We start from the raw sequence: 26,144 nt of genomic DNA on the forward strand, positions 1-26,144 counted from the left end.
GGCACGGGTTCCATCCGTGTCAGGGAAGTTCCACATGCCGCCGCAAAAAAAAAAAAAAAAAGACTGTTAAGTTGATTTTTTGTTATTTAGTATAAAAACTTAATTTTGTAATTTATCATGATAGATTTAATTATTAAAATGATACACTGTTCAGTTGACCTTTGGTTTCCTAGTATAATATAATTATTTGTTATTTTGTAATTTATTTATTTATTTTTAATAAATTTATTTATTTTTGGCTGCATTGGGTCTTTGTTGCTGCGCGTGGGCTTTCTCTAGTTGCGGCAAGCAGGGGCTACTCTTCATTGAGGTGCGCGGCCTTCTCATTGCGGTGGCTTCTCTTGTTGCGGAGCACGGGCTCTAGGAGTGCCGGCTTCACTAGTTGTGGCTCACAGGCTTTAGAGCGCAGGCTCAGTAGTTGTAGCACACGGACTTAGTTGCTCCGCGGCATGTGGCATCTTCCTGGACCAGGGCTCGAACCCGTGTACCCTGCATAGGCAGGCGGATTTTTAACCACTGCGCCACCAGGGAAGTCCCTGTAATGTATTATTTTAAAAAACTTTTTACCATAATAAATTATTCATCCCTTTAACCTACTTGCTGCTTCCCTGTGTTTCAGATTGATGTACAGCTATATATTTTGTCATTTCTTTCACCTCATGATCTATGTCAGTTGGGAAGTACAAGTCGTTATTGGAATGAAACTGTACGAGATGCAATTCTGTGGAGATATTTTCTGTTGCGGGATCTTCCTTCTTGGTCTTCTGTTGACTGGAAGTCTCTTCCAGATCTAGAAATCTTAAAAAAGCCTATATCTGAGGTCACTGATGGTGCATTTTTTGACTACATGGCAGTGTAAGTATCTAGTTTTACGAATTAAAAAGAAGATATTAAATTTGACTATATTACAAGTCAGTAGTCTAAGTTAGTCTTGGCCCTCCTACTAATTTGTTGCATGAATTTTGAGTCTGAGTGTTCTTTTGTAAAACTTGGGGGTTAGGTAAAATAACTTCCTTCGTAGAACCCTTTTAGCGTTCCCATTTTGTTATTTCCCTGTAGTACCTAAGTAGAGTATTTGAATAATTATAGGTAGTTTATATGGCAAGAAGTAAAACACTTCTTAAAATTTTCATTATCTTTAGAACACTTGTCATTTTGTTAAAATAAATACTTTTCCATATCCAGAGAAGGAAAGGCCAGAGTTCAGACAGGAGTTCTTTTGCATGGAAGAAAACCATTCTTAAGTTTCTGGGAAATAAGATTTTGTTATCACGCAAATGCATTGACATTTTCGAATATCATGTATTTGAGAGAATTAATTTTATTGAGCAGCTATAGTGTATTGGATTCTACGATGGATGTTTTATGTATGTTTACTTATTTAATTCTCATGCAATAAGAAGGTATTTTCCTTGTGTTATGGATGTGGAATGAAGGTTCTGCATGGTTATGGATTTGTCTAAGGTCGTATAATTTGTAAGGGACTGTAATGTCGTTAGTTCTGGATATAACCTGTTTTATTAAGAGCCCCAAATTTAAGGCATTGTAAGTAAAATTTAAAGAATATTTGTGCATTAGGTAAGAATTGTTTTGCTGTGGTATCTTTAATAGCTACATGTGGGACTTTTTTTCATATTTTAAGTTATTCAGAATCTTTCCTTATTCCAATACAGATGCCATTACATCAAGTCTTGTGAGACTACTTGATTAAAATATACATGTATGTAATTTTAACAAGTGCTGCTGTACTCTCACTTGCTAGTGTTACCTCTTCGTTGTCTCACAGCCAACCATAACATCAAGTGTTTCTGGACGCTGTGGAACCACGTTTTCCTAGGGATAGAAATAATCGTAATAACGACCATTTGTGATCATATAAATTATTTCTGATCCTTACGACCCTGGATTGATTGTTATTGCTCAAATAATGCAGATGAAAAAACTGAAGTTTAGACTATAAGTGGCTTATATGACTAATTAAAGTAGTGAGGCTTGGCCAGATCTACATAGCTGCAAAGTTGATTTTTTTTCCTTCTTGAATTACAAGGTTCCTAAGTAAAGATGATTGTCTTGTAACGTTAGTTATTGTCTTAGCCAGCTCGATTTAAAGGACTTTAGGTTTTATTTTTATTTGAGTAACTTTGTTTTAATTTTTGATAACATGTTGAATTGCTAGTTTAGAAATTTATAGCTATTGAAAAAGTTGAGTTGTTTCTTTCACATGATTCTTAGTTTGCTAGGTTACCTATAAGGAACATTTGAGCTGCCCTGTAATTAATATCTATTGAACTGTTACTGTTAATAGAAGTACCCTAAGAAATTTGGTTATATTGGTAGCTTTAGTAATTTTTTTTTCTTTTTTTTCTCTAGGGACATTTATACTAACTATGTAGTTTATGTTTAGTACAGGGTTTCACAGTCTTGGCACTATTGACATCTTGGACCAGATGTTATGGGAACTGTCTTGTGTGTGCATTGTACGATGTTTAACAGCATCCCTGGACTCTAGACCTTAGGAAATGTTCCCTGGGGGTGCAAAATCTCCCCAGGTTGAGAATCACTGCTTTATGTAGTGAATTTTAGCATTGAAACACGTGTTAGACCAAGTGTTTCATGAGAGAATCTAAATGAAAAATTAGAAAGTAAGTAACCGATTCCCAGGGAAGACCTCCTCAGCTACTAGACCACTACTACTCCCATAGCATCTTGTGCTTTTTTCTGTCATGGAACTCAGCATACGTATTATAATGGTGCCTGTCCTCCACTGCCCTCCGTGAAGATTGGGACTGTATAATCATTATATCCCTTTTGTCTAGCAAGTTCTCAATACATTATATATTGTTGAATGAATAACTGGCTAAGTAAGTGTCTGTGTTAATTTTCTAATTGTGACAATTTTATACAGCTATAAAATGTGCTGTCCGTATACAAGAAGATCCTCAAAATCTAGCCGTCCGATGTATGGAGCTGTTACCTCATTTTTACACTCATTGATCATTCAGAATGAACCACGATTTGCCATGTTTGGACCAGGTTTGGAAGAACTAAATACATCTTTGGTGTTGAGCTTGATGTCTTCCGAGGAGCTTTGCCCAACAGCTGGTTTGCCTCAGAGGCAGATTGATGGTAATTTTCATGTTAATCTACAGTACATAATAATTCAAACACTTTGAGCTTGACTCTAATGTTAAATAGAAAGAAATTAGTTTTTAAATTAACTTTGTTATAATGAAATATACTGATTTGGTGCATGGGAGCCCTCAGGTCTCTATGGACTGAAAGAATTAATTTACTTTTTATAAGAGGTAAGCTTTCTCTTACTTCCTCAGTCCAGAATATGAGATTATCTGAAAGCAAATTGTATGTTGTCAAAATGTTATATTTGTTTGCTATAAAGCAGAAACTAACACACCACTGTAAAGCAATTACACTCCAATAAAGATGTTATAAAAAAGAAGTTATATTTGTACATTTACCATATTTTAAAAGAATGTTAACAGCAAAATCCATTCAGCACCTACTATATGCAAAGTACTTTGATATATATTGGAATTTCAAAAAAGAGCTAAATTATCACCTTACCTTTATTTCTATGAAAAACAATAGCAACAACAGCCATGTAGTTAGTTTGGTAAACAGGATATATAATAAACATGCATAACAGTGTAAACTAGCTTGTGCTTTACTTATTCATTTTTTGAGAGTACCTATTAGATACTAAAGATGCAGAGATTTAAAACAAACAACATCAAAAATCTCCTGTTTGCCCTGAAAGGTACTTGGTCTAAACGAGGGCAGAGACATGTATGCAGGTGATTAGAATGTGGTGTAATTAGCTCCTGTGTAGAAAGGTAAGGGTCGGAGAAGGCTCTGCATTGAACATGATGCCTTACATGAGTCAATAGGATAAGTAGGGGTAGGCCATCAAAAATAGGGTAAAATATTCTAAGCAGTGAGAACTACATTTCTAAAATCCCAAAGTTCTGAGTGTGCATGACACACTTGAAGTAGCTCTGTGTGTCCAGAGTGGGGCCAGGTGAGAAGATGCTTGTATGTCAAGCATTTGTTGAAGGATTTTAAGCAGAGAAGTAAGATGAACAAGATGGCATTTTGGATAGATCACTCTGGCTCCTGAATGGAGAATTGATTAGAAGGGTTAAGAAACCACTACAATATTATGATAAAAATATGAAGGATATAGAATTGACTCAATGTGTGTTAGCAATAATAAGGATAATTCCTGGATTTTGGTCTGATTTTCATATTGGATGATGGTGCCATTCACTAGGTTAAGGAAACACAGGAGGAAGAGGAACTTTTGATACAAGTAGAGATGCCTGCTATAAGCTAGCCACTTGAATGGAAGGTCCATTAGGGCGGAAATCTTGTTAGCTTTATTCTTAGCTGTGGTGCCAGGCACATAGTAGGCATTCAGTATATATTTGATGAGTGAATGAACGAATGACTTTATGGATTACTTTATGCATCCATATCTCAAGAGAAAGATCTGGGCTAGAAATGAAGATTTGGGAATCATATGAAGTCCACATGGACTTGGAAGTTTCTGAGGATAGAGAGGAATAGTGTGAGCCAGGTGCTGAAATCATCAGTGAACGTTTGGAGGAAGGGATTATCAAAAGGAGATTCATAAATGACAAGGTTAAGGATGGGAGATGGTATTACAGCTAAATGGTGTGCGTGTCTCAGAGAGATGGAGTTTTTTCAAGAGGGTTGGTGAGTAATGGTTAAGACATGGCATTGAGGAGTAAAGAGATCATTCACCTCATCTCTTTACCCTGAGATGTGAGAGAATAGGTAACTTTGTTACTGGAGACCCCACTGTTAAGAGAAGCGGCACTTAGGGACAGGCTAGTTTCAGGTAGGTCCATGAGGTGGAATGAACCCTTCAAGAAGAGGTTGGGGATATGGGGAAATTTGCTGATTGTGAAATGGCAATTTCATTCTCCAGACAGCAGCTGGAGTGATTGTTTGAAATTGCCCATCTAATTGTGCCTCAGACCCTGCAAGGTCAGGGAAGAGTGGAAGGATGAATCATTGGCAAGGTGGGGCAAAACAACATGAGAATCATATTGGGCTGAGGTTAGATGTGTTGAGAGGGGAATTTCTGGAAGTTAAACTGATGTAAACAAAGATCAGAGACATGGTAGAATTTGTTTCTGTGATCTCTCTGGGGAGGCCCCTGGTGGCGGGAGGACTAGGGCCACTTTGCCTGGGATGCTTGCAGTCCCAGCCACCAAGATCTCTATATATGTGTTGCCCAGAATGGTGACATAAGATGGCACGGCATAGCTGCTTTAAATACCTAGAGTGGTTATTCAGGGATTAAGGATATGAAAGATGGAGTTGTCCTAATGAGGTAAGTAGAGGCCAGATTATATTAAAATTTTGTTTATCTGAAGAGCAGGGGCTTTGAAGGGAAGAGATGTAATTAAAAGCATTTTAAAGCAATCTCTCCAGCTGCTGTCATAAGAATGGATAGTTGGGGGCAGAAGTGGATTTAGGAGACTAGAAATGATTACAGAAGTCCAGGTGAGAGATAATAATTTAGACTAAAAGGTGGGGGTGAGGATGGAGAGAAGTAGACAGATCTAAGAGCACATTTATATAGCAAAAAGAGGTAAAGCCAAGGAAGAGGAGAAGGATCTTTCCAGGAGGCAAGAGGAGAATCAGCCCCGTAGTGTTAACACAGCCAAAGGAGGGAAGGAGTTAAGAAGGACGAATGACAATGTTGAATGATTTAGATATAAAATAGTAAGAAGCTAGTGTTTAGCACCTGTTACCAGTCACTCCATAGGTGTTTTATATATGTGATCTCATTTAATGCTTACAGTAACCCTAAAAAGTGTGTATTATTTCTGTACTGTGATGTCAAAACAGGCTCACAGAAACAGGGGCATATGTGGCAAATTCAGGATTCTAGCCCAAGTCTAATTCCAAATTTCAGTGTCTGCCATATTTCCTCAGTTTTCTAAGGTGCCATGAATTTAAAAACAGCTTTTCAGAGTGGGGAAAAAAAGCCATTTGGTTGAATGTGTACGTGGAGTATAAGACTAATGAGAAACATAAAATAAGTGAAACTAAGCCTTAGTCTTGAGGATAAATAGTAGTAGCTGTTACGATGCAGCTGCTACTGAGAGGATGATGATAAAGTTAATGATGATAGTGATGATGGTATAAAAAGGAATGTTAAAGCCTAGCAGTTTTTTCTTCTATATCCATAGTTTATTACTATGTGAATGAAAATTGCATACGGCATATTTTCTTCAACACAAACATTTCATTTTATTCCAAAGCTATATATATAACTTGTCATAGTTTTTCATTTACTCTTTTTACTTATACCAAGTAATTTTTTTCATTCTCATCTTTTGCTGTCTTTATTAATGACTTGTTTTGATAACTGTAATTTTCTCCTTTAGGTATTGGATCAGGAGTCAGTTTTCAGTTGAGCAACCAACATAAATTCAACATCCTAATACTATATTCAACTACAAGGTAAGGCTACCTACTTGGCAACCTATCTGAGACATCAGTAATGGAATATTTTAGGGGGGTGAAGTCTGTTTAGTGTCTGTTTATGTTCTATATTTACATTTTTCTTATAGAAAGGAAAGAGATAGAGCAAGAGAAGGACATACAAGTGCAGTTAACAAGATGTTCAGTATACAGAATGAAGGGGATGATCAACAAGGAAGCCGGTACAGTGTAATTCCACAAATTCAGAAGGTGTGTGAAGTTGTTGATGGGTTCATCTATGTTGCAAATGCTGAAGCTCATAAAAGTAAGTATTATCTTATTTTCTTTTTATAAGTGCTTTCTTTGCAAAGCAAGTAAGAAAGTATGTTTTTAGGCTTTACTGTAGCTTGTTAAGAATATCATGGCTAATTTTATCAGTGTGATTCTGTTATTACTGTTAATATTGGATTCCCAAAGCTTGATGTGCATTAGGATCACTGAGGGATCTTGTTAAAAATGCAGCTGCCTGATTCCTACCCTGGTGGATTATGACTCATAGATTTGGGTTGTGTCTTGGGCATCTGTTTTTTTAACAAGGTTTACAGAATTCTAATGCACACCGAAGTTTGATACTATAACTACATAGTGTTTTTTTGTTGTATGCTTCTGCACTTTTTGTTATTGGTGTTTTGTCTGCTTTTGGCCCTATTCAAATAATTTATGCAGGTAAATGAAAAATTTTACCTTTATTTTAATTATCCAGATAGTAGAGAGATGTGTGGAATGTTTACTTTGATTAAGTAGATTAGTTAAGAACACTTTCCATATATTCTGAATAATTGCCATTCACAGTGTGATAAATAGCATGAAAATAGAATATTATTGGGCCACAAGCCAGTACTGTAATTTCTTTCCCAAATCCTCTGTGAATAAGGTAGGGTATAAATATACAATATATTATTCTCACTCAGAACAAGATAGCAGCATCCCACTGCTGAAAGAATTTACAGTTTATGGTGCACTGAAGTTAACTATAGCAACAAAAGCCAAATCCAGCTCAACTGTTGTCTAGCTGGACTCATCCCACTGCATTAATGGCCTAACAGAAGAATAGTGTCCATTTCTAGAAGTAAATCCTTTACCTCAGTCTCTTCTGTTCTTCCACATAAAACATCTGGCATTAGATTAAAAATTATAAGATACGAAAAAATATCAAAATGAAATGACCCATTGTCAAGTGATAAAGCATTCAATGGAATTAGACACAGAGATGGCCTTGATGTTAGCCCTCTCAGAAAGAGATATTAAAAGAACTATGATTAATATGTTAAAGAATCTAGTGGAAAAGATGGACAATATATGTGAACAAATAGGGATATTCAGCAGAGAGAAGGAAGCTATGAAAAAGTAAAATGGGAATGCTAAATATGAAAAATATGTTAACAGGTGAACAGTTCCTTCAGTGGACATATTAACAAAGGAAACCTTTTGTGAATGTGAAGATAGATCAATTGAAATTACCCAAATTCAAACACAAAGAGAAAAAAGAGTAGAAGTGGAGGACAAAACATTCAAGAGCTGGGGGAACCTATTAAGTGATCTAACTCAGGGGTTGGCATTTTCTTAAAGGTCCAGATAGTAAATATTTTAGACACGTGAGCCATACTGTCTCTCACAGTTACTCACCTCTGCTATTATAGTGCAAAAGTAGCCATAGACAGTTTACAAATGAATGGGCATGGCTGTTTCACAAAGAAATTTATTTATAAAAACAGATCTTCAGAGTGTGGTATGCTGACCCCTGATTCAATTTATATGTGATTGGAGTCCCAAAACATGAAAGGAGTAAGAACAGGGAAAAAGAAATTTCTGAACAGATAATGACCAAAACTATTTCAAAATTACTGAAAGAGAATAAACCACAGATCCAAGATTCACAAAGAACTCCAAACCTGATAAATAAAAAATACAGATACATCATAGCCAAACTGATGAAAACCAAAGGTAAAGAGAATATCTTGAAGGCAACCAGAGCAAAACAAAACATACATATAGAGGACCAAAGATAAGGACAGAGACTTTCTGACAGAATTGTGCTGTAAGCCAGAAGGTAATGAAGGGAAATCGTCATAGTATTCAAAGGGGGGAAAGAATCTAATATCCAGCAAAGACATCTTTCAAAAATGAAGGCAAAATCAGGACTTTTTTCAGACAAACAAAATCTGAGAAAGTTCAATCAGCAGATTTGTATAACAAGAAATATTAAAGGAAGCTCTTCAGGCAGAAGAATATGATACCAGGTAGAAAACTGCATCTACAAAAAGAAATGAAGAGCCTTGGGATATAAACAATATACCTATACATAAAATATTTTTTTCTAATTTTAATTTATTTATCATTATGTGAAGGAAAAACAGTAACAATGTATTATGGGTTTATGATATTTTTAAATAAAATATATTGTAACAATATTACACAGCATGGAAAGGCAGAAATGGAAATATAGTATTATAAGGTTCTATATGTGAAGTTATATAATACTTTTTAAAAGTAGACTGTTAGGGACTTTCCTGGTGGCACAGTGGTTAAGAATCCACCTGTCAATGCAGGGGACATGGGTTCGAGCGATGGTCCGGGAAGATCCCACATGCCATGGAGCAGCTGAGCCCGTGTGCCACAACTACTGAGGCTGCGCTCTAGAGCCCATGTGCCACAACTACTGAAGCCCACGTGCCACAACTACTGAAGCCCACGTGCCTAGAGCCAGTGCTCTGTAACAAGAGAAGCCACCGCAATAAGAAGCCTGCACACTGCAACGAAGAGTAGCCCCCGCTCGCCACAACTAGGGAAAGCCCGCGTGCAGCAAGGAAGACCCAATGCAGTCAAATAAATAAATAAGATAAAAACTAAAAAAAAGTAGACTGTTATAAGTTTAAAATATACATTGTAAATCCTTGAGCAACCACTAAAAAAAGTGTAACAGAGGTATAGTTAAATAAGCCAGTAAAGATAAAATAGAATCATTAAAAAAGTCAGTTCAAAAGAAGGCAGGAAAAGGAACAAAGAATAGATGGAACAAGTCAGAATTCAAGAGGTATATGATAGATTTAAATGTACTGTGTTGATAATTACATTAAATGGTTTTTTTCTATTATATAACAAATTACTGCCAACCTAGTGGCTTAAAACAGCATCTGTTTATTAGCTCAGAGTTCTCTATGTCTGAAGTCTTGAGCACGGCATGGCTGGGTTCTCAGCCTAGGTCTCAGAGGCTGAAATTAGGGTGTCAGATGGGTTACATCCCTTTCTGGAGGCTCTAGGGAAAAATCTGCTTTCTAGCTCGCTCAGTTATTGGATGAATTCAGCTCCTTACTGTTGTATGGCTGAGGTCCCTGTTTCCTTGCTGGCTGTCAGCTTGGGGCAGCTCTCAGCTTCACAGGCCATCGTCATTCCTTATCATGTGACTCCCTCTGTCTTCAGATCCAGCAATGGAGAGTCTCTCTCACTAGGAAGAATCTCATCTGTTTTAAGGGATCACCTGATTAGGTTAGGCTCACTGAGTTTAATCTCCCTTTCTTGAAGTCAGCTGTGTCTTATAGTATAGCCTAATCATGTCAGTGATAATCCCACTGTATTAACAGATTCCTCCCACACTCAGAGGAGAAGGGATTATACTGGGGTATGAGTCATTGGGGTCATTTTAGAATTCTGCCTACCACAAAATGTCAGTGATTTACACTCCAGTGAAAGGCAGAGATTTTCAGTTTGGATAAAAAAGCTAGACTCAATTATATGTTTAAGTTTTGGAAACTACGACCTTTGAAAGAAAGGGTAGTGACAGCTACAGAATTTGTGAGAGGAAAATATCTATATCAAGGTATTTTTGCTTTTAAACCATAGAGACATCTGAGTGGTACTGTTTTTGTTCTCTCTGATTTCACCTAAATTCCTGTCCTTGCAAGGCTGATTAATGTAGTTTTACAAAAGATCAGTAAATGAACACAGCAATAGAGGCAGTTTGTTATGTTTGCATCCTGGTAATTTTTTGCTTCTCTTGTTTTGTTAGTTTTTAATTTTGTTTTATTATTTTTTAAGTCATTACAAGTAATGCAAATTAAGGGTTTTGACTACATTCCTTAGGACATGAATGGCAAGATGAATTTTCTCGTATTATGGCAATGACAGATCCAGCTTTTGGATCTGCAGGAAGACCAATGCTGGTTTTATCTTGTATTTCTCAAGCTAATGTAAAAAGAATGCCCTGTTTTTATTTGGCCCATGAGCTGCGTCTGAATCATCTAAGCCACCCATGGATGGTAAGGTCCTATTTTCTCTGGTGAGAAAAATCTCATTTTATTTTTCACTCTACTTTCTAATTGATTTTTATTTTTAAAATTCTTTTCTACTCATTCTCTTAAATAAAATAACATTCTAAGAGTCAGTTTTAGTAGCTTAATTGGTGGGAGATATTTGGTATCAAAGCTGACCTCTGAGATAGATAATAAACCTCATATTGGTAGTAATTATAAGACAGAAGAGAAGATGATATTTTTTAATCTGAGCTCTCTAGAAGACCAAACTTGAGTGACTCACCCAAAGTCTATTGGGATCTTTTTAGTCCTGTTCTTTTTTGAGTGTCCGGGAAAATGTCCCACTTAATTATAAGATTTTTCACTCAGTTTCTTATTGACAGTAATCTCTTTCATTTGCTCATAGGTCCAGGATACAGAGGCTGAAACTTTAACTGGTTTTTTGAATGGCATTCAGTGGATTCTTGAAGAAGTAGAATCTAAGCATGCAAGATGATCCTCCTTTTAGACCTTGGGAACTGAAAGCATTTGGAACTTGTTTCTAAGGTCGTGATGTGGATATTTGCTCAAGTCAGCTCATTCTGCCCTGCCTTTTTGCAGGTAGGGTTTATATTGGACAGCTGTAGCTACTCTATTTTTTAATATAATTTTTACTTTTTACCTTAAATCAATTACAAGAAAAAAGTTTCAGTGCTAGCATTTGGCCCCAAAATGAACCTTTTTATATCTTTAAATAACTTATATATACATATATATATATATATATATATTTTTTTTTTTTTTAATATTAAATTCTGGAAAAACAAGTTTGTGCCTCTCTCATTCTTTGTGGTTTCTCTTCTTTTCGTTTCAAAGATTGCCATAGCGAGTAATAGCAAATTTACTAAGCTTTCAATAGGTTCTTTTCAAAGGTCCTTAACTGGTTATCAGAAAAGAAGTTTCTATCTATTTTTAATAAATGTACTATTTAAAACTGAATATTCACTGGAATTTCATTTACTATTATGGCCATACAACTTCTGTTTCTTTTCTGAAACAGTAGGAATTAACTTTATATCATATTCACTACTAACTCAGTGAAAATAACTGGAAATTCTTGCTATTTTCAAATAACTTTGAAAGCTCATGAGGTGCTAAAGCCAAATTTTATTCCTTACTCATAGAGAAAATATTCCAGAGATGCTCATGATCATATGACCTTCTATTCACTAATTGCTTGCACTTTGCAGAGGAAACATTACAGTCCTCCTATCTCATTGGAATTGAAGAATTTTTAAATTATAATTTAAAAAGCATAATATTCTTAGTGGTGCTGCACCCAAGATACAGCGTCCATCCTGCGAGCAGGTGCCGTTTCAAAGAAAGGAGCTCTCACATCTTGGGTGCACTTATCCAGAACTTAGCTTCAGCACTTGTATAGTTGGGGGCAGAGTGAGAAATGCTGACATCCTGCTCCTCCTAGGAAGGTTGCCCTCTGACTTGGAGAGAGAGTGCTGTTTCCTCGGCTGCCCCAGTCTAGAATGGAGTTTCTTCTTTCTGAGCTGGAGGAGGGAAGGAGGGGAGCGGGTCTTGGTTCAAATCCCACAGACTCTTACTGTTCTTACTGAGTTTTAGTATATATATATATATTTGAATAAATGTTTCTTCATTTGCTGTATGCTCTTAGGACCATTTACAGAGATTTTAATGATTTTTTTGTAGTCCATTTTTGTCTTTATTTTATTTTATTTTTTAATGATTTTGAAAAATTAATTTTCTCCAGTTTCTCTAGGGAGCCATTACATGGAACTCTTCATGCTGTTATGCCAAAAGTAGATCTACTCTCCCCTTTTTTTAATTATATGTAGTTATGTTACCTCATTCATTCCTGATGTTGGTAATTTATGTCTTTTTTCTTCATGATCAGTCTGGCTAGAGTTTTATTGATTTTATTCTCAAGAACCAGCTTTAGGTTTTATTGATTTATTCTATATTCTGTTTCATTGACTTATGCTCTAATCTCTATTTTTCTGCTTTTTAAATGTAAAAAAAAATTTAATTTCATCTTCCCTTTTTTAGATTATTAAGGTACAAACTTAGGTCATTGATTCTATTTCTTAAAAAAAAAAAAAAAGGAAAAGCTATAGATTTTCCTCAAGCCCTCTTTAGCTGCATCCACATGTTTTTTTATATTGTATATTTATTATCATTCAGTTAAAATATTTTCTAATCCCATGTGATTACTTTTTCAATCCAGTGATTATTTAGTAGTATTGTTTTAGTGTTGCTTAATCTCTATTTCCTAGATAATTTATTGACATCTAATTCAATTATCTTTTTATCAGAGAACATACTCTGTAAAATTTCAGTCTTTTTAAATTTATTGAGACTTGCTTTATGGCCCAGCTTATGGTCTATTCTGGTGAGTGTACCACATGCACTTGAAAAGAGTTTATATTATAGTTTTTTGGTGTAATATTTGGTACGTATCTATTAGGTCAAGGTAGTTGACAGTGTCCAGATATTTTTACATGGCTATATTGATTTTTGTATAGTTGTTTTATCAATTACTAATAGAAAGGCATTAAAATCTTCAACTGTGATTTCCTATTTTTCCTTTTAATTCTGCCAATATTTGCTTCATGTATTTTGATGCTGTTTTTAAATGCACACACATATATGACTTTATCTTCCTGATGATTTGGCCTTTTTATCATTATGAAATGTCCTTTTTGCCAATAATACTCATTGTCTTGAAATCCATTTTCTAATATTAATATAATCAATCCAGCTTTTAAAAAATATTGTTCTCATGGTATATCTTTTCCATCCATTTACATACAACCTAAATTTGTTTTTATATTTTAAGTGTATCTCCTATAGATAGAATATAGTAAATCTTGCCTTTTCCTTTTCCATTCTGGCAATACCTACATTTTAATTAGAATGTTTAGATTATTTACATTTAATGTGATTATTGATATGATTGGGTTCAGATCTACTGTTTTATTATTTGCTTTTTCATTTATCCCTTCTTCACCAATGTTGCTTCTGTATTCCTTCTGTTCTATTTTGAATTATTTTATTTTTTTTTAGAAATTGATTAAAATTTTTCTAGTAGCTTTTCTCTTTGCATTTTTTAGAGGTTGCTCTAGTGATTACAACATATACAGTTTCCAAAGTTTTCTTATAGTTAATATTGTACCAATATGTGTAATATGTCAAAATGTAACTTTATGCCCTATTATTCTCCTCACCACTCTTTTTTGCTAACACCTATTGAATGTATTACACTTACCTATGTTATAAATCCCAGAAGACAGTGTTACAGTTTTTGATGAAACAGTCATATATATTATAAAGAAATTAAAAGAAGAAAAAATTTTTTAAAATAATGAAAGTTTTTTTTATTATTTTCAAGATGTAAGCATACCTTGTTTTATTGTACTTTGCTTTATTGTATTCCACAGATACGCATATTTTACAAATTGAAGGTTTGTGGCATCCCTGCACTGAGCATCTCTGTCAGTGCCATTTTTCCAGCAACATTTGCTCACTTCATGTCTCTGTGTCAGACTTTGATAATTCTTAGAATATTTCAAGCTTTTTAATTATTATTATAATTGTTATGGTGATCTGTGATCAGTGATCTTTGATGTTACTACTATGACTTGCTGAAGGCTCAGATGATGATTACCATTTTTTAGCAGTTAGGTATTTTTTAATTAAGATATTTATTGTATCTTTACAATAAATTAAAATTAAGGTATTTATTTAATTAAGATATTGTATTTTTAGACATAATGGTGTTGCACACTTAATAGACTACAGTATACTGTAAATATAACTTTTTAAAAATTTTTATTTATTTATTTTTGGCTGTGTTGGGTCTTCATTTCTGTGCGAGGGCTTTCTCTACTTGCAGTGAGCAAGGGCCACTCTTCATCGCAGTGCACAGGCCTCTCACTGTCGTGGCCTCTCTTGTTGTGGAGCACAAGCTCCAGACGCGCAGGCTCAGTAGTTGTGGCTCACGGACCTAGTTGCTCCGCGGCATGTGGGATCTTCCCAGACCAGGGCTCGAACCCACGTCCCCTGCATTGGCAGGCAGATTCTCAACCACTGCGCCACCAGGGAAGCCCTAAATATAACTTTCGTATGTACTTGAAAACCAAAAAATTTGTGTGACTCACTTTATTGCAGTATTTGCTTTATCGTAGTGGTCTGTAACCAAATCCGCAGTATTTCTGAGGTATGCCTGTATATAAAATCATGGGTTGACGATTTTATTCTCTCAGCCATTTCAAGATGTTCTTTTGTTCTCTTCTGGCCTCTAATTTCTGATAAGAAGTCATTCTCTAATTGCATCTTCATTCCCTTGAATGTAATTTTCTCCCTGTTTTCAAGTTTACTTTTTGTCTTGGTTTTCAGCACTTTCACCATAGTATGCCTAGGTATGGTTGTCTTTATATTTATCCAACTTGGGGGTTAATGAGCATATTGAAAATATAAATTCATGTCATCCACCAAGTTTGGGAAATTTGGGGTCACTATTTCTTCAAATATGTTTTCTTCCCCATTCTTTCCTCTTTTCATCCCTCTTAGGTCTCCATTGTGTAACACCATTAAATGTGTTGTTATTTAACCTGTCTCTGAGGCTTTGCTCATATTTTCAGTCTTTTTTTCTCTGTTTTTCAGTTTGGATAGTTTCAACTGATTTAATGTTCAAGTTCTCAAACTCTTTCCTCTTTCATCTCAATTCTCTTGTTAAATAAATCCCGTGAATTTTTCAGTTAGATATTGTGTTCTAAAATTTCCTTTTTTTTCCCCAAATTTTATTTTTCTTCTCAGATTTCCTTTGTTTCATTGAGAGCATATGTTCCTTTGTATCACTGAGAATGGTTGTAATGGCTGCTTTAAAATCCTTGTCTGCTAATTCCGAAATCGGAAAGAGTTGATTTCAGTTGATTTTCTTTTATGAAGGGAATGAGTGTCATTCTCATTTTTCTTTGTTATGTTGCAGAATTTTGTATTGTATCCTGAAAAATATAAATGCTAAGTTGTGGAGACTCTGGATTCTGCTATTTTTCTCCAATGGATGATGTTTCTTTCGTTTAATCAGTTAACATGTTTAGACATAAATTACAAACTCTGCCCCGTGGGCAATAGCTCCACTCTCAGTTCATATCTTTTTTTTTTTTTAATTTACTTATTTATTTTTGGCTGTGTTGGGTTTTCGTTTCTGCACGAGGGCTTTCCCTAGTTGTGGCAAGTGGGGGCCACTCTTCATCGCGGTGCGCAGGCCTCTCACTATCGCGGCCTCTCTTGTTGCGGAGCACAGGCTCCAGACATGCAGGCTCAGTAGTTGTGGCTCACGGGCCTAGTTGCTCTGCGGCATGTGGGATCCTCCCAGACCAGGGCTCGAACCCGTGTCCCCTGCATTAGCAGGCAGACTCTCAACCACTGCACCACCAGGGAAGCCCCCTATCTTTTTTTTTTAAGTGAGCAGGTTGAGTTGGTTTTGTGCTCAAGATTCAAAGATACAGAATTTGGGGATTCCCGTCCTAGATTTTTCTTTTCTAAGACTCCCGCTTTTCTCTCTAATGGCTGCAATTGCCCCCTGTCAGTACTCTCATTCCCCATGCCAGAAAGTCTGTGATTATTCTACCAGTTCCCCATGCTACAATGTATACCAATGCCTACCTGCAATCTACAAGTTAAAAAAAAAAGTGGGAAATTACTCTGTTGAACTTCCCAGAGTATATACTCTCCACCAAAATTTGCCTGCTTCTCTTCACTGTTCAGCGGTATCAGGTAGCTGCCTTTTTTGTATTAATATTACGTTCTCTGCAGAAGAATTATTCCAGTAGGAAGTTGTTGGGCCAAAAAGCATTTTGACATTTTAGCTATATCACTTTATTATTTTTTAGTAGTTGCTCTAGGAATTATAATATCCATCTGGAAATAGAATCTTGGGTTGACTTTTTTCTTTCAGCACTTTAAAGATATAATTCCATTACCTTTGGTTTCCACTGTTTTTGACAAGAGTCAGCTATTTTTGTTCCCTGAATTGAATGTGTTATACTTCCCTGGCTGCTTTAATTTTTTTTTTATTTTTAATTTTCAGCAGTTTGATGTGTCTGGGAGTGATTTCTTAGTTTTGAACTAAACTAAAGAACTGAAACTCTTGGATCTCTGGCTGACCATATGCCATCAGTTTTGGAAAATCTTTAGCCAAAATATTTAAATATTTCTGCTGTCCAGTTCTTTCTCTCCACAGCTTCTGGAACTCCCATTTACACATACATTAGATCATTTGATATTTTGTCCCACAAAATATTATTTATTTTTTGGCCACACCATGCAGCTTGCGATTTTTTTCTATTCTGTCTAGCTTCTTATTATATCCATTCATTTTTTTAAAATTTAATCATATTTTTTAGTTCTAAAATTTTCACTTTTTTAGAGCTTCCCTTTTTCTGCTAAAACTATCTCTTCATTCATTCTGTCTTTTCCACTACATTCTTTAACATATTTAATTTTTTTTTTTTTTTTTTTTTTTTTTGCAATACGTGGGCCTCTCACCATTGCGGCCTCTCCCGCTGCAGAGCACAGGCTCCAGACGTGCAGGCTCAGCGGCCATGGCTCATGGGCCCAGCCGCTCCACAGCATGTGGGATCTTCCCGGACCGGGGCACGAACCCGTGTCCCCTGCATCGGCAGGCGGACTCTCAACCACTGCGCCACCAGGGAAGCCCCTAAACACTTTTTAATAATCATTTTTAACTAATTTCAACTTAGGACATTTGTGAGCATACCATACCTCTATTGACTATATTTTCTCTTGATTTGGGGCCATATTTTTCCTATTTCTCTATATGTCTCCTGTTTTTAAAAATTATACACAGGGAATTTTTCCTTAAGAGAATAGTAGATTGTGAAGTAGATAATACTTTTTATTTTGTCTTTTGTTTTTCCGACAAGTTCAGCCATCCTTTCTTTTTTCATCAGTCAGCTAGGTTGACTTGGAGCTGGACCATATCTTTATTTAACTTCCTCTTTTACAAATCAGATCATATCTCTTGTTTCCTTTTTGCCAATCCCCAATACGTTATGCTGCCACCAAGGAGCTGATCTTATCATATTATCATCTGGAAAGGGGTTGGGTTGCCTATATAGTCAGTTTCAGTTCATCTCTAGATGTAATTCCAGCAGGGTCCTGAAACCTAAGCACTGAACAAAAATGTGAGACATTTTTGTTCCCTCTTTGTCTCTTGCCAAAATTCCTGTGGGGGAGAATTGGTGGGCTCAACAACTTGTTTTCACATTTGGAGTTCTTTCATTTACAATATGTTGTGCCAGTCATTTTGTAATTAAAAGCTTCAGTGGTATTTTTCTCATCCCAGCATAATCTCTCTTCCTATGACAGAGCTGCTATTCCATCCACAGATACCCAGAATAGGCAATTGGTCCCATAAAAACAGTGTAGCTCTTTGATCACTAAAATAGCCTGATTCTCTTTGGAATTTAATTTATTTAGATTTCTTTGTATCTTCTACTCTTTGCTGGCTTAAAGTATAATTTTCTTTTTATCCTGTGTTTTCTTGCTGCAATAACAATCTTTTGTGACCTACATTCTATCTGAAAACAAAACTTTTAGTGTTTTTTACACTGTCTTTTAAACACCTTATCATCTATGATCTCCTATATTACAATGTTCATTTGTTAAAACATTTTTAACATTATCTCTACACCCATTATCTGAATTATTATTATTATATATTGTGAAAAGCTCTCACATAGTCTCATTTTCCTCATGATTTTCATCATTATTTCATTTTTACTATATAGTATGATGACTTTTTACTGTTTTTTTTTCTTTTTTGATGGGGTTGTGTTTACCTTCATATTCTTTGGTCCTTGGAATAAGTACTAAGCAAATTTGCATAACATACGAGATCTGATTCTTGCTACCAGTCTCATCAAATTAAATTTCCTGTATTTAAAAATGTCTAGCTGCTTATTCTTTCTACACATCTATATACGAAGTTGTTAGAAGTAGCATAACTAAGTTATTATGTGCAAAGACCCTAAAACCAGATTGGTCTGGGTTCAAATCTTAACTTTATTATTTTATGATCTTGGGCAAGATTCTTATCTTCTATGTGCCTGAGTTTCCCTAATTTAAAATGAAGATAAATAATAGTAGTACCGGGCTTCCCTGGTGGCGCAGTGGTTGAGAGTCCGCCTGCCGATGCAGGGGACATGGGTTCGTGCCCCGGTCCAGGAGGATCCCACATGCTGCGGAGAGGCTGTGCCCGTGAGCCATGGCCGCTGGGCCTGTGCGTCCGGAGCCTGTGCTCCGCAATGGGAGAGGCCACAGCAGTGAGAGGCCCGCGTACCGAAAAAAAAAATAAAATAATATTAATAATAGTAGTACCTACCTCAAAAGGTTCTTAAAAGTTTTAAATAAATTAAATATTCCTTTGCCAAATTTCTATTTTAACTAAAATTTCTATTTTAAACCTAAGTTTGTATCTCTTAATCCCCTCTTAAGCTGCTACCCCTATTATGCTCCTCCCCCCTTTCCTCTCCCCATTGGTAACCCTAGTTTGTTCTCTGTATCTGTGAGTCCGCTTCTTTTTAAAATAATATACCATTAAGTTAGAAATCTAGACTAATAATTTACTAAATGAAATAGAAAGTAGTAACTGGTAATAAATCATTTGCTACATTGTATGGACTAGTATTATTTCAGCCTGATTTTTTGAGGTTATTTTTATGAACATTATTAGAACCATTTGAATTTTTTCTCCTTTGAGCTTTCTGTTCATGCCTTTTGCCCACTTTTATATCAAATTGTTCTTTTTTCACCTCAAAATTTAAAGGGCTGGGTGTATCAGGGAGACAAGTCTATGTCTATGATGTATATTGGAAGTATTTTTTTCCCCTGTTTATCATTTGTCTTCTGACTTTACTTATTGTATTTTGGATGTGCAAGGCTTTTAAAAAATGTAGTCTAATTTATTAACATTTTCTTTTGTTATATATATATTTTGGTAAAAGTTAGAAATTCTTTACCAACACCCAGGTTATAAGGGAATTTACCCATGTTTCTACTTGTATATACTTGTGTGGTTTCATATATTACACATAAATCTTGGATCCATTTGGAGTGTATTCAGGTATATTGTGAAGTGTAAATTCAATTTTGTCTTTCTCCAAATGAATATTTGATTGTTTCATCATACAGTTGACCCTTGAACAACATGGGGGATGGGGTGCTGACCATCCATGCAGTCAAAAATCTGTGTATTACTTATAGTCAGCTCTCTGTATACACTATTCCTCCAGTATCCATGATCCACTTCCATGTAGTAGTAGTAAATACTTTTGAAAAAAGAAATCTGCATATAAGTGGATCCATACAGTTCCAATCTGTGTTGTTCAAGGGTCAACTGTAATTTATTAAAAGTGACCATATGCCCCCAGTGTTTTGAGATACCATCTTATTAGACACTAAATTTGTTCATGTAATCTAGTTTAGCCTTGCTTTTCTGTCTGTTTCTGTGTTCCTGTTCTAATGCCACACTGTTACACTTATAGAGGGGTTTTAACATTTTTGAATATCTGATAGAGCTTGTCCTCCATCATTCCTCTTTTGAAAGGTTTTCTAATATATTCTTAAATATTTATTTTTCAATATGACCTATAATATCAACTTATTTAAAACTTTGTATTTTTTATTGGAAATGCTATGTATACCCATGCATAAATATATTACACATATATATAATAACTTGGAGAGAAATTACATAGGTGTTGAGTCGTCCTACCCAAGACAATGCATGTGCTTCCGTTTATTCACAACAGAAGTGTTTTCAAGTTTTCCTTATATACATATATTTTGCACATTTTTTGTTGTTTATTTTTAAGAATTTTATCTTTATTGTTCCTATTATAAATGGAGTTTTCCCTTAACGTTCTATATTCTAGTTATTATTTGTATATGTGAAAGTTATTGATTTCTGTGTATTAAATTTATGTCCTACTTTATGGTTTGATTTAGTTTTTTTGATTCCTTTGATTTTCTAGATATAAAGGCATCATCTGCAAATAGGGAGTATTTACTTCTTATTTTACAGTGTTTAATCTTCTATGTGATTTTGCTTTGCTAATACCTGTACTATGTTAAAGAGTAGTGAGACAGTGAACCTCCTTTCTTGCCTTCTTCCTCATCCTGGTGGAAATGCCTCTAGTCAGAGTTTTCCCACTATGTAACATATTGGCTTTAGGAGTGATGGTTTAGTAATCATGTTAAGGAAGTATGCATTAAATACTGTCTTGCTAAGTGCTTTTTTAAAATGAGGGATGGGTGACATATTTCATCAGAGGTCTTTCTAACACCTATGGTGTTAATCATGGTATTTCTCCTTAAATTTTTAATAGGGTGAAATATGTTAGATTAATACTGAACCATTCTGACACTTCTGGGATAAATCTCTCTTGCCTCATATTGTATTATTTTCATGTAGTGTTAAAAACTTTTGCTAATATTTGCTTAAAGCATTTTAGTATGAATGTACGTGAATTCATAAAAATTTTTGAAAGTGTGATATCTTTTTTTTTTTTTTTTTTTTTTTTTTGCGGTATGTGGGCCTCTCACTGTTGTGGCCTCTCCCATTGCGGAGCACAGGCTCCGGACACGCAGGCTCAACGGCCATGGCTCACAGGCCCAGCCACTCTACGGCATGTGGGATCTTCCCGGACCGGGTCACGGACCCGTGTCCCCTGCATCGGCAGGCGGACTCTCAACCACTGCGCCACCAGGGAAGCCCAGAAAGTGTGATATCTTTATCAGGTTGAGGTATTAGTGTTACACTTGCTTCATAAAAATGATTATAAAGTTTTTCTTCTTTTTTCCATTCTCTGAAACAGTTTAGGTAATATTGGGAACATGTGGTTTTAAAAATTTTGGTAGAATTTATTCTCTGAAAACATCTGGTTCTGATTCCTTCATTACAGGATAGTTCTTTGATGACTTTCTCTGTTCTATGGAATTGCTTAATCTATCTCTGTAGGGACCAATTTTTCCTAAGAAATTATTTATTGAATCTAGGTTTTCCAGTTTATTTGCATAGATATTTGGAAACTACTTATGATTTTTAAATAAATCCTGTTTCAGTGATTAATTCCTCTTGATCATTTCTTATTTTGTATTTGTGTGCTGTCTCCTTTGTCTATATTATTACTTACTTTTCAAGAACTAGAGTTTTGATTTATTTTGTGCTTTGCTCTTCTCTTTTATACCTCATTAATGTCTGCTGTTATTTTTCCCTTCTCTCTTCTACTTTCTTTCTTAGGAATTTGATTATTTTTATCACTGCTTTTATTGTATTCCATAGATTCTTTAATGTGGTGTTTTTATATCATGATTCTTTAGAAATTCTGAATTTTTTATTTTCTTTTCCAAAGAACTGTTTAATAGAAAGTTTAAAAATTTTCATTGAAGAGTCTTTTTTTCTGTTTTAATTAATTTCTAATTGTTGTTTTATAATCAGAGAATATGGTATTAATTTTACTTTGTGAAACTTACAGAGGTTTTGTGATGACCTCATAGATGGTCAGATTTACTGAATGTGTCATGTACATTTGAGTAGGTATGTTCTTTTTGATAGGTGTTAGTAAGAGCTACTTTATTGATTACGTTATTTGGGTTGTATATATCTTTACTTAATTTTTTTGTTCTTTTGATCTTTTTTGAGAGAGAGTGAAGTATTGAAGTCACCTGTTATTACTGTATTCTGTCTATTTCTGCTTGCTTTATTAAGGAAGTTACTGCATTATTTGGTGAAAATATATTCATAGCCACTTTTTCTTTACTGTGAATTGGATCCTTCAGTATTATCTAGTAAACTCTTTGTCTTAAGTAATACTTTTAACCCTAAAGTCTCCCTTATGGAATATCAGGATTTTTTATTTACTTGTATTTACCTGGTCCAGCTTTCTGAGTCACTTTGTTTTAAGTGAGTCTGTTTATTTAACAGTTGGATTTGTTTAGCAGTTGGGTTTTGCTACATGAGCCAATTAGAAAATTTTTTTTTATTTAATAGGTCAGTTAAGTCCATTTTTATTGATTGATATGATTATTACATATTATTTTAAGTAATATTTACTATGTATTATATATTTATTATATTTCTTTTAAAAAAATGATGTATTGTAGTATAGTTGATGTACAATATTATATGTTATAGGTGTACAATATAGTGCTTCACAATTTTTAAAGGGCATACTCCATCTATAGTTATTATAAAATATTGACTGTATTACCTGTGGTGTTCAACATGTCCTTGTGGCTTATTTTATACATAGTAGTTTGTACCTCTTAATCCCCCTACCCCTATTTTGCCCCTCTCCCTTCCCTCTCCCCAATGGTAACCAGTAGTTTGTTCTCTTTATCTGCCAGTCTGCTTCTTTTTTGTTATATTCACTAGTTTGTTGTCTTTTTAGATTCCACATATAAGTGATAACATACAGTATTTGTCTTTCTGTCTTATTTCACTTAGCATAATACCCTCCAAGTCCATCCACATTGCTGCAAATGGCAAAATTTCATTTTTTTTTAAAGAAGTTGGGGGGTAGGAGTTTATTAATTAATTAATTTATTTTTGCTGTGTTGGGTCTTTGTTTCTGTGTGAGGGCTATCTCTAGTTGTGGCAAATGGGGGCCACTCTTCATCGTGGTGCGTGGACCTCTCACTATCGTGGCCTCTCTTGTTGTGGAGCACAGGCTCCAGATGCGCAGGCTCAGTAGTTGTGGCTCATGGGCCTAGTTGCTCCGCGGCATGTGGGATCCTCCCAGACCAGGGCTCGAACCCCTGTCCCCTGCATTAGCAGGCAGATTCTCAACCACTGTGCCACCAGGGAAGCCCTCATTCTTTTTTTATGACTGAGTAGTATTCCATTGTATATATATACCACATCTTCTTTATCCATTCATCTGTTGATGGACACTTAGTTTGCTTCCATATCTTGGCAATTGTATATAATGCTGCTATGAATATTGGGATGTATGCATCTTTTCAAATAAGTGTTTTTGAGGTTTTTTTTGATATATACTCAGGAGTGGAATTGCTGGGTCATATGGTAGTTCTATTTTTAGTCTTTTGAGAAACCTCCATACTGTTTTCCACAATGGCTGCACCAATTTACGTTCCTACCAACATTGTATGAGGCTTCACTTTTCTCCACATCCTTGCCAATGTTTGTTGTTTATGTTCTTTTTGATGATAGCCATTTTCACAGGTGAAGAGATGATATCTCATTGTGGTTTTGATTTGCATTTCCCTAAGGATTAGCAACACTGAGCTTCTTTCCATGTGCCTATTGGCCATCTGCATTTCCTCTTTGGAAAAATGTCTATTCAGTTTTTCTGCCCATTTTTTAATTGGGTTGTTTGTTTTTTTGGATGTTGAGTTATATGAGCTGTTTATATATGTTGGATATCAATGCCTTATCAGTCATATCATTTGCAAATATTTTCTCCCATTTAGTAGCTTGTCTTTTCATTTTGTTTATGGTTTCCTTTTCTGTGCAAAAGCTTTTAAGTTTAATTTAGCCCCATGTGTTTATTTTTGCTTTTATCCTTTGCTTTAGGAGATAGATCCAAAAATATTGCTACAATGTATATCAAAGAGTGTTTGCCTGTGTTTTCCTCTAGAAGTTTTATGGTTTCTGGTCTTACATGTAGGTCTTTGATCCATGTTGAGTTATTTTATTTTATTATTATTACTTTTTAACTTATTTTTGGCTGTGTTGGGTCTTTGTTGCTACGTGCGGGCTTTCTCTAGTTGTAGCGACTGGGGACCACTCTTGATTGCAGTGTGTGGGATTCTCATTGTGGTGGCTTCTCTTGTTGTGGAGCATGGTCTCTAGGTGCGTGACTTCAGTAGTTGTCTCACGCATGCTCAGTGGTTGTGGCTCACAGGTTCTAGAGCGCAGGCTCAGTAGTTGTGGCACACGGGCTTAGTTGCTCCGCGGCATGTGGGATCTTCCTGGACCAGGAATTGAACCCATGTCCCCCGCATTAGCAGGTGGATTCTTAACCACTGCACCACCAGGGAAGTCCTGAGTTTATTTTTGTATATGGCATTAGAGAACGTTCTAATTTCATTCTTTTACATGTAGTTGTCCAGTTTTCCCAGCACCGCTTATTGAAGAGACTGTCTTTTCTCCATTGTATATTCTTGCCCCCTTTGTCATAGATTAATTGACCATAGGTGTGTGGGTTTACTTCTGGGCTGGCTGTTCTGTTCCATTGACCTATGTGTTTGTTTTTGCACCCATACCATGCTGCTTTGATTACTGTAGCTTCATAATATAGTCTGAAGCTTCATAATATAGTCAGGGAGCGTGATTCCTCCAGCTCCATTCTTCTTTCTCAAGATTGTTTTGGCTATTTGGGGTCTTTTGTGTTTCCATACAAATTTAAAAATTATTTGTTTTAGTTCTGTGAAAAATGCCATTGGTATTTTGATAAGAATTGCATTGAATCTGTATATTGCCTTGGGTAGTATGGTCATTTTAACAATATTAATTCTTCCAATCCAAGAACACAGTATATCTTTCTATCTGTTTGTGTCATCTTTGATTTCTTTTATCAGCATCTTATAGGTTTTTGATGGGCCCGTCTTTTACCTCCTTAGGTAGGTTTATTCCTAAGTGTTTTATTCTTTTTGATGTGATGATGAATGGGATTGTTTCCTTAATTTCTCTTTCTGATAGTTTGTTGTTAGTGTATAGATATGTAACAGATTTCTGTGTGTTAATTTTGCATTCTGCAATTTACTGAATTCATTGATGAGCTCTAGTAGTTTTTTGGTAGTGTCTTTAGGATTTTCTATCTGTTGTATTATGTCATCTGCACACAATGACAGTTTTACTTCTTCCTTTCCAATTTGGATTCCTTTTATTTCTTTTTCTTGTCTGATTGCTGTGTCTAGGACTTCCAATACTGTGTTGAATAAAAGTTGCGAGACTGGGCATTCTTCTCTTGTGCCTGATCTTGGAATACTTTCAGCTTTCCCCATTGAGTATGACGTTAGCTGTGGATTTGTCATCTATGGCATTTATTATGTTGAGGTATGTTCCCTCTATTCCCACCTGCTGGAGAGTTTTTATCATAAATGAATGTTGAATTTTGTCATTGCTTTTTCTGCATCTGTTGAGATGATCATATGATTTTTATTCTTCAATTTGGTAATATGGTGTATCACATTGATTGATTTGCAGATATTGAAAGTTTGAAACTAGTTTCCTTTTTTTGTAATCTCTTTGTGTATTTCTTTTTCTTCTATTTTGATATGTTCTTTAGATTTTTT

At 35.3% G+C, this 26,144-nt stretch overlaps 1 protein-coding gene across 7 annotated transcripts in view; it reads left to right on the forward strand.

The window, feature by feature from the left end:
• FBXO4 (F-box protein 4) overlaps positions 1–26,144 on the forward strand; it is a 371,317-nt gene that overhangs the window by 1,531 nt on the left and 343,642 nt on the right. For 4 of the 7 annotated variants that reach the window (XR_014015785.1, XM_081233546.1, XM_081233547.1 and 1 more), the window contains exons 2-5: positions 620–855; positions 2,906–3,126; positions 6,441–6,516; positions 6,627–6,802. Coding sequence is in view for 5 of the 7 variants with exons in the window: in XM_081233546.1 (XP_081089672.1) it covers positions 620–855; positions 2,906–3,126; positions 6,441–6,516; positions 6,627–6,802 (709 nt within the window). In the remaining 2 variants the exon portion in view is untranslated. Of the gene's footprint in view, positions 1–619; positions 856–2,905; positions 3,127–6,440; positions 6,517–6,626; positions 6,803–10,617; positions 10,794–11,193; positions 11,516–26,144 lie in introns of those variants that run through there. The other 3 variants (XR_014015786.1, XM_081233545.1, XM_081233549.1) reach the window with 3 other exon arrangements.

The sequence above is a fragment of the Mesoplodon bidens genome, assembly GCF_964165515.1.
Source record: "Mesoplodon bidens genome assembly, chromosome: 4".
Lineage (NCBI taxonomy): Eukaryota > Metazoa > Chordata > Mammalia > Artiodactyla > Ziphiidae > Mesoplodon > Mesoplodon bidens.